Source organism: Homarus americanus, unplaced genomic scaffold (genome assembly GCF_018991925.1).
Source record: "Homarus americanus isolate GMGI-L3 unplaced genomic scaffold, GMGI_Hamer_2.0 scaffold34427, whole genome shotgun sequence".
Taxonomy (NCBI): Eukaryota; Metazoa; Arthropoda; class Malacostraca; order Decapoda; family Nephropidae; genus Homarus; species Homarus americanus.
The window spans coordinates 377551-387311 of record NW_024739858.1 but is presented as its reverse complement, the minus strand read 5'-3'; the positions used below and the strand labels follow the sequence as shown (position 1 = coordinate 387311).

Here is a 9761-nt window from a genome sequence, read left to right as displayed (position 1 = left end):
CAACATACGATAGACTGATATAGCAAATGCTTGTCTTCATGTTTCTCGTCTCTTCACCACACAGAGTCATGACCATTACTTTTGATACACACACACACACACAAAAAGATAAAATAAAATAAATGAAGCAATTTAATGCAATTCGGGAAACTTTCATAGTCCATAATCTGTCATAGCGTCACTTTACTTTGTTTATACCACTAGTCAGTTCTGTATATTTATTAGCTAAATCAGGTTAAAGGTTTACATACCCATTTACTGCATGACCCCACATTGCACGACCCCACATTGCACGACCCCACATTGCACGACCCCACATTGCACGACCCCACATTGCACGACCTCACATTGCACGACCCCACATTGCACGACCCCACATTGCTGCACACACCCCCACATTGCACGACCCCACACTGCACGACCCCACATTGCACGACCCCACACTGCACCACCCCACACTACACGATCCCACATTGTACGTTAGTCAAGGCAGTATTTGGAGAGTGTTGACTGGGAACTTCACCATCATCTCACCATACAATCTATACTTCTCACCTTCCAATTATGTTCATCACGAAAGCTCTTCAATCATTTCGTGTTTTTGACCGTTAGTGGTGAGTCCATCTATGAATCCCATGTACTCTGTGATATTATATGCTATGTATGTATGTATGTATGTCTGTCTGTCTGTCTGTCTGTCTGTCTGTCTGTCTGTCTGTCTGTCTGTCTGTCTGTCATTCGAACCAACTGTTAAGAGATTTCGACTAACGTTCTGATTGAAAGAAAAAAAAAATGTATTAGAACAACACAACAACAACACTGGTCGACAAGTTTGAGTGACAACCTCGACATAATGAGGTGACGGCAACGGGACACCTATCATCATCTTCTCTCCAGTTGTTGTTACGTTAAAACTATCCTAAGACGACAAACCATCCCGTCGGGGTATAAAGAAGACGATCCCAGAGAGAGAGAGACTCGAGAGTTTGTGTAAAAGTTTATCTTGATGGTCTGTTGGGTAGCTCTTCTTGGCCACTGGTGATTTTGTTCATGGCGTGTGATAAAGAAATGATTGAGGTGTAGTTACTAGTGGCACGACGTAAATAGACGTAAATAGACGTAAACGTAAGCAGACATAAACAGGTGGCGGTGATTCAGGCCCAAAATATATGCCCTGTGTCCTCCTGGTGTGTGTTTACAATTATCACACACACACACACACACACACACACACACACACACACACACACACACACACACACACACACATAAAACGACGTCTAACTTCGTCTTTGGTTGGTAAATAAGAGTTAAAACCTAAAATTTAAGCTTAAAAGAATTGGTCCAATTTTAACGGAACTCCACAGTAAAGTAGAAAAGACATTCATTCCTACTTTTGCTTACTGTACCTGAAGTCCTGAACACTGGGTTAACAAAAATGAGTTTGTTTGGAATCCTGTTTGGAAGTATAAATCGAACTAATAGTATTTAAGATCGCAAACAAAGTTAGCTTTTTGTGTACTATCTAATCTATATTTTGTCTATATATGCCAACAGTTTCTATGATTTCCGAGATATTACGTAAAACACTGACTGAGCAACACAGGATCTGGGACTTTCCCCTTTTAGAACGCTTGAGCTGTGGGAGAGCTGATAAATGTTATCTTTAACATCTTTTAACCTGGACGCGGTGACGTTTAATATCTCAGAGTGTTTCGAGACCTACAGAGGTGTATAAATAAATGCGTGCTGCCTACAGTAATTGTCTGAGATGATGGGCAATAAAGATTAAAGAATAATTATGTCAGTCTTCATCGTATTGTCGCGTGTGGTGAGTATAGTCAATTGTGGTTAATTTTATACGTAATTTAGATAATTTCGAGAATAAATGAGACCATCAAGTCTTAACTTTGTGAATGGCAAATGCTTCAACGACTAAAATTGTACCTCTTTAGCACTACGCATGCGCGGGGTGTGTGACGGCGGCAAGTATATAACCCGGGAGTGTTAAGTCGCCCCACACATTCTCCAGCCACAAGATGATACACAAGGTATAGGAAAAGATCTCTTGGATTCACTCGTTCAAACCCTTTGGAAATAACAATATTAATTATGCATGTAAAGATTATTGCTAGGAAATATCTGTGCAAAAATCTAATGTTTATTATTATTTTTGTCTTCACAGAGTTGCCTGGTAGCTGTGTTGGTGGTGACTGTAGCGGGATTGAAGCAGCCACACCCAACACCGGCCGGATTCTACAACAGACCAGGTTTTCACGCCAGACCCCATCGCTACCCCGGGCCCCTACACCCAGGTGGCCTCCCGTATCATCCTGGCCGTGTACATCCTGGCCGTGTACATCCTGGCCGTGTACATCCTGGCGGTCTTTTACCGGGCTATAATCCTGTAGGTCCCCAACCATACGGAGGACTTGGATTCCCTGGTGGTCCTGGCTATCAAGACCCCTACCATAATGTGAGTGTCATGTTGGTTCCGCTTATAGTATTTTATAATCTCCACGTCAACCAGATCTGTTCATTGCTCTTCGGGTCGGGCCTCAGCTGATCCTTGTAGGAATAATCTGTGAAACTGAAAACATACAGTTGACAACTAGCTGAGACTGTCGACTCTCAGCCAGTTGTATTGAGGGTGAATCTGTCACTGTGTTATGCTAATGGCTTCTGGAAGAGGCTTTATCTAAGGCTATAAACCTATCGTACCTTTGCCAGTCTGACGAATTTTGCTGCTAAAGTTCAAATAACAATCACATTTTTTTCTACGCTCTCTAGTACGGAAAATCTAAAACTCGCAGCAAATTAGATTGAGATGGGAAGTGCTATTGGTGAAGGGATTTACTCATCCAAACGCACGGTACTGACCTTGATCTTACTCGTGTGACGGTCGACTTCCTTTAACATGAAGGAAAACACAGGGAGACGACCCGGGCCATGGCGGAACAACGATGAAGGGATTATACCAATTACTGATGTGGCTGTGCAGGCGAGAACTCAATGGTTTTTGCCGGCGTTAAGTTTAATTGTTTTGGCTGTGGCTGTGTGGTAGGATCCTCTCGGTGTATGAGGACAGGAATACGCACCTGTCTTGAGGTGAGTCAATATAAAGATCACGAGATATTCTGATGGAAGTCTAGCATTCTCTTGACCAGGATCTTCATTTTTCTTACGACCATTAAAGCTGAAAAGGGTGATATAATTAATCCACGGCTCCTATAACTTTGGACCAAGAGTATCGACAACACAACAACGTCTAGGTCTCGCGAGAGTAGCTTCACAAAGATGGATGTCAGCTTTATACCTCTGGGATTGTGATTATCTCGTATCTTTCTCATTGGAGTTCTGGAAGTAAATGTCCCACAGTGATGCTCAAGGTAATGTTTTATTATTATCAAACATCACTGTAAAGATGATTGACATTTTTCCAGTTTCTCTTGAGGTTGGGTGATGGTATGTGTTTGCTTGGTATATTTCAGTACTGGAATGAACAGAGTACTGGGTAAGGTCACAGATCAACCTGGGGCATCAATTACCCTTTCATGTTTTATATTAAGGGGATTTTAGTGATGGTACTGTGACATTTCCTGAAACTATGTAGTTTTTCGTGCTGGTTCTTGAGGTGATCACGTCTCTTAAAGTGTGAATTTAGTGAACAGAACAATGAGTGCTGATGATGCGCCATCCAGTCGGCCCGTATGTTTGGGGAGAACAACGGAACGAAATCTCTCTGCAGTTGTGTGTTTAACAGTAATAGTAGATCTGACAACACGGAGGTTAAATAGCAACATGTTTTCAGCTCAAAGTGGCATGAACTCACTCAGGTGGCTTGGCTGCACAACCATCCCTTAAGGGGAACTGAAGGTTATGTTTAGAAGATGTCTGTGTTTTCTTTCTTACTTCACGGTAATGATAAAAAGCTGACCTGCGATCACAGCTTCACGACCAGCCGCTTCACCAGGAGTATATAAACATACGGCAGAGAACTATCTTGATGTTTCTATTGTTGGTTATTATGACTCACACGTGTAGTTTTTGTTTATTATTATTGTGGACTGATTAATTCATATCTCTTTTAGACACCTGCATTTTACGACTTTGAGCACTCGGTACACGACGACTACACCGGCACCCACTTCGGTCACTCTGAGGTTCGGGATGGTCACCTGACAGAGGGAAAGTACTATGTCCATCTGCCCGACGGCCGCCTCCAGACCGTCATCTACTATGCTGATCAGACGGGCTTCCATCCCACCATCACTTACGAAGGCGACCCAAACTACCTGGCTCCTGTGCACGTCCCTGGAGTACCTCTGTCAGGCTACCGTGCCCCCTGAATCCCCATCCTCCTGTGTTGTATGACTCTGATGTTGTAGCCCTCATATCCTGGGCTTCCTGCTTGCACCTGGGGACCTGGAGGCTCAATACACAAGCTACACACGTTATCAAAGTTGTGTTTGTCTTTTGGTGAACTTAGAGTATCACTTGTTTAGTTGGCATGTTACTGTCTCTGCTTTTGTCAACTTTTTGGTTTCTCTTTCTGCTTCTCTCTGTCTATCTTGTTCTTTGTCATTTTTTTTTCTGCCTCTGTTTCTCGGTTCGTCTTATTCATTATTTACTTCACTCTTTTTTCTCTCTTTCTGCTTTCGTCTCTATGTTCCATTTTATCTGGTACTCTCTCCCATTCTCCTTCATCTATCAAATAATGCAAATATTAACCAAGGAATTGTTTCTTTGGGATAATGAAGCTGTCTGACAACTTATACAAAATTTCCTTTATGTTTAGTCTTGAGTGAAATACAAAGTGAAAATCATATTGCTTTTATCATTAGCAGATCAGAAGTAAATTGAGGAGTAAACAAGAGGTAATCAAAGTGCTCTTGTCATCTATTGCTAATACCCTATGGAGTGTTTATAGGAAGACTCATAGTGACGGAACTCTGTATAAAACTACACAATATATGATGAGGCTTTGCGGATCATAACTTTGTAAGCGAAAAAAAACAACACCAGAAAACATGGTTAAAGTTTTGGAAAATGGAACTCATTATTTCCCTTGAACTAATTGTGTTAGCGAGACAAGTAGAAGGAAAAAAGGTCGTGGATTCGTAAGTGGCTTGTGAGGAGGAGGACAGAGAGTGCTCAATATAGACTGGTTGGACTATCGTAGCTACAGTAGGGAGTTGGGATTAAAAAAAACAATGTCCAAAAATTGTCCCGTCGTCATCTTTGATATCCGAATGTTTTCTGTTTTCATTGTGTATAAACTGGGAAGTAAAAAAAACAACAACAAAAAACATTGGAATATTTCTGGAGAGTTGCTTGACAGCGTTTGATTATGAGTTGTTTCAAGGGTTCAGTACAAGCAATGAGTAGTGTTCGAAACATTTGACTCATTTATTGAACAGAATGTTTTACAAATGAAAGCAAAAATTTTCTTTCGAGAAAATATATTTTTAATTACAATACAAAACCAAAACAAAACAACAATAACATGGGTTATAAACCACAATAGGTCATAAAAGGGAAGAAGTTACCCGAATGAAATTCACTTTATACTAATGAAGTCTCAACTCTGCTTCGAATCGCTTATCGAGCGAGCTGATTCGGGTTCATTGGTGCCACCTGGCCACCACCAGTGACGACGGTCTGCCGTGTTGTTAACGTATCTCTGATAAACAAATGTGATTTGTGGTGTAGAAAAGCGTTATAAAGTGACGTTGTTTCCGAAACACAAAAATGAAAGGTTAGTGTCAGTTGACATGAGATTTACAGTAAGGTAAAGGATTTGTTGGTAATGTTAGGAAAACTATTAGTGCAAAACTTTGATGTTGTCTGCTTGGGACTAGCTGACCTTTACCCATACAAGCCTTGCCATTTTATCCGTACTTGTATACACTAGGGGCGGATTCAGGCACTTGAGAGGGATGGAGAGGTACAAACTTGACACAGTAGTAGCACATACTCTATAGTTTTATGGTTGTGAGGAAGGGAAGGCCGAGATATGTTTAATTGGTATGGGTGGGGAAGGGAAGGGAAGGGGCTAAAACCCAACTTGGGATTGAAAATAAATTGATCACATGATAAAGAAATGGATAACTAACAGTATATTAGTAGTACTAGCACTTTCCACTTCAAAGGTTTATTTTGCAGTATCGTACCTTGTGTAAGGGTTTCACTTCATTGGTATAAGGTCGGGTATTTCAGCACCTGAATGTTTCATGATCTGCGTCATTTTGTCTAAAAAACATCTGTTGTACTATAGGTGCTACGTGTGTAATGACATTGACTTAGTTGTAGCTGAATCTTTTATTTAGATGACAAACCGAAAAATCAACAACATTGATGTGCTGGGATGTTATGCAGCCACTGTGTTACCTGGAAAATAACTTAACTACGATTTTTAGAAGGAAAAAAGGTCCACCTCTTGGGGAGGGGCTGCAATATAGCTTGGCCCCCTTCACTTCCTCCCTGGATACGGCTTACCTCTTTATAATCAGTCAATAATTCGGTACTAGTTTACTTTCTCTTCGCACCTTAACACTCCCTTTCAAAATTTTGTGTAAAAATTACAGCGAATGAAAGTGCACAAGACACTAAGGTATTACTGTCTCCCTCACTGAGTGTTTATTTACAAGGCGATAACTATACCTAGGTACAAGCAGTCCAAAGGGTATCTTTACAGTGGGTCTGATGAATTTAAAAATGAACACAGTGACACCTGTTGTCTCGGTAGGGTCTTCAAAATCCTTCATCCATTGTGTCATATAGGGCAGTATTCAAAATCGTGGAGCGTAGGGCGTGTCTACAGGAGGGCACGCCTACAACATCGGTGTAGTGCCTATTCTACATGTACAGAAGATCACACAAACTGTTCGTCTTGCTCCAGGGCTGCCAACATGTAACAAGGAGTAGTGTTTACGATTACTTGTATGCTTATATATCCGTTAATGTAAATTTGTATAAGAAATATCATAAAAGAAAATGGATTCAGAATTAACTATTATATAAAATAACCAACTGTTATCCTAACGTAACGATTACCGAAATAAAAAAACAAGCCGGTAAAACTTTACAACAGGTGCGCGGGTTAACGAATAACATTAGGAAAATTTTCAATTGACAAAAACATTTTCTTCTTCTCAAGGACATCGTAAATATTTAGGAGGAATAAATTTTCACTAAATTTAACCTAATCCAAAAATAAAAACTCGTATGGTTACATGACTTTTCCAACCTAAATTAACACACCAGCTGTGTAGCCTCCAGTCTACCCAACCGGGAATTCCCGGGTAAGTAGCCAATTCCAATTCAATTAAATGATGAATAAGATCAATTTTGGTTCATCTTTTCCGGTTTTTGGAAGCTGACAGCCTCAGCACATTTCCTGTGTATGAGAGTAATGCAGATTCATTTCAAATCGTTCCTCCAGATAGAAGTCAAGTATAGTACCCATAAGTTAGCCAAATTTTTCTCATTAAAAAGAAAATATTTGTTTCGATTATATTCAAATACATACTGCATATAGATGCTAATTTATATATGAAATTTTTTTTTTCTTAAGGTTTGCTCTTTGGAGGGCCTCGCCTTTCTCATGAACATTTCAGCTGTAGGCTTTTCACTAAGCCTCTTCCTACCTTACGCTCCACATTCTTGAATACGGCCCATTGTCTCATACAAACTCATAAAGATACTTTTTGGAGCAAATGTACAATTTAAGAATTATCACACAAAATTAAAATTTTTGTGATATTACATCCCGAAAGTAGTCCGGACATAACACCAGTTTTAAAATTTTTTTCCATTGATGATAAAAAACTTTCTTGCCTCAAGAAACAGAAAAAAAATGCAGGAGGAATTCATTTTGCTGTAAATCGTTTCATTATTATTATTATTATTATTATTATTATTATTATTATTATTATTATTATTATTATTATTATTATTATTATTATTAAACAAGTGATATAAAGCTGCTACTGCTGGTTTTTCATCGTGTTTATTTAGAGGCAGCGTACTTGAGTAGCACCCCATATTGTGGAGAAGCATATTAAGGATGAAGACATCAGAAAGCCAAAAAACAGTAGTGTTGAGATTCCTCCACCCTTTCTTTCTATTTGTGACATAAGAAACAAATTTTCGTCTTTAGAAAATTCCCCAAAGTAGCTCGTTCCCTTGATTGTGACATCTATAGTATTACCTGTACATCAACACTTTAGCCTTAATTAACAAATATCCAGCTGGTGGTGATGAGGCTCTTGCTTAAGTCATGTAGATGATGATTAAAAACTAGATAGAATTATTAACCTAACAATTTGTTTCATTATTAACATTGTAACAATTGTATAGATGGAGTTTAGAAAGTAGATTCCTAGTACGTATTAAGCCAACCTTCCGTTTCGTCTTTAGTAGAGTAACAGGCCTTGAAAGAATGTACACCTATACAGCATAGTAACTTCCTTCTCTCTTAACGAAGTAGCAGTGAGCCTAGATAAAATTTTCCCAGTCTGTTCATATGTGAGGAAAAACCTGCCCAAATCTCGCCAGTATAGTTTCAGATACCCGCCAAATTTCAAGCCAAATTTCAGTTATTAATTTTGTTGGTTTCAAAGTCATTTAGCTTTTAAATAAATTTCAAATTTATTTAGTAGTTTTAAATACATTTATATTAAAAAAAAAAACTGCACTACATACAGGTATGTAATTGTCTGAAAAGTCCATAGCCATCATAGTGTCTGCTCTTCTCAGTTTTTCCACATTCTCATTATCTTTAATAAGCATAATTATTCTTTTAGAATAAATATCATACCTGCCTATTGTATAAATTATAACTAGAAATTGAATATCACCTCCAGATTACAGTAAACAGTACAGGGTGTTCCAAAAAGACCTGGACGAATTTGGTTGTTATTAAATTTAGAACCAAAGCTTTCTGTTAGTTATTATAAAAGAAATACCGACTGTCCAACACACAATTATTACAGCTTGTATTCTAACTTAACCAAAATATGTTTCTTTGGCCAAAACATCCTGAGAACTCGATTATAATTCACCCTTCCACATCAGTGATCACTTGAAGCATACATCAGTAAATAATACAATTTATCTATCATGTTTTTCTCAGCCTCAAATTTCTCACATTTGCCACCAACTTTCACTGAAAATCCAATTCGAAGGAGATTGTCCAATGTTGTGCTTAAACGATTTCGTAGATCGTTTTTAATGATGTTAACTTGACTGAATACACACGAGAGAAGGAGCAGACCCACCTCTTGAGAGTTCTTTTATTGGCTTATTCCCAGCAGCTTCCTTGTCGTCGTACCGAAGTGCACCCACAAGCTGACGGTATCCATTTCTCTCTCGCGCTAATTTACAGTACCTCGACTATCTCATTTACAGTAGTCCTGGCATTTTCAACTCTCCGTGACGACATATATCTCTCTCCATCATTGCTCCTACACTTGCTGACAACATATACACTCCTCCCACCATTCTTTTTTTGTTCCTTACTCCACACTTGCCTGACCTCACCATCCACTCCTGCGTCCTGACCTCACCCTCCACTCCTGCCTCCTGACCTCACCCTCCACTCCTGCCTCCTGACCTCACCCTCCTCCTGCCTCCTGACCTCACCTCCTCCCTGCCTCCTGACCTCCACCTCCTGCCTCCTGACCTCACCTCCCTCCTGCCTCCTGACCTCACCCTCCCTCCTGCCTCCTGACACTGCCTCCTGACCTCACCCCTCCTCC

General features: G+C 39.7%; 1 protein-coding gene across 1 annotated transcript; it reads left to right on the top strand.

Annotated features, from left to right (window-relative positions):
- Nucleotides 1-2029: 2029 nt before the first annotated feature.
- LOC121875010 (pro-resilin-like) lies at nucleotides 2030-4826 on the top strand. The gene is made up of 3 exons (XM_042379368.1): nucleotides 2030-2051; nucleotides 2186-2476; nucleotides 4092-4826. The coding sequence occupies exons 1-3, from the start codon at nucleotides 2040-2042 to the stop codon at nucleotides 4347-4349; spliced, it is 561 nt and encodes a 186-aa protein (XP_042235302.1). The 5' UTR covers nucleotides 2030-2039; the 3' UTR covers nucleotides 4350-4826.
- Nucleotides 4827-9761: the final 4935 nt, after the last annotated feature.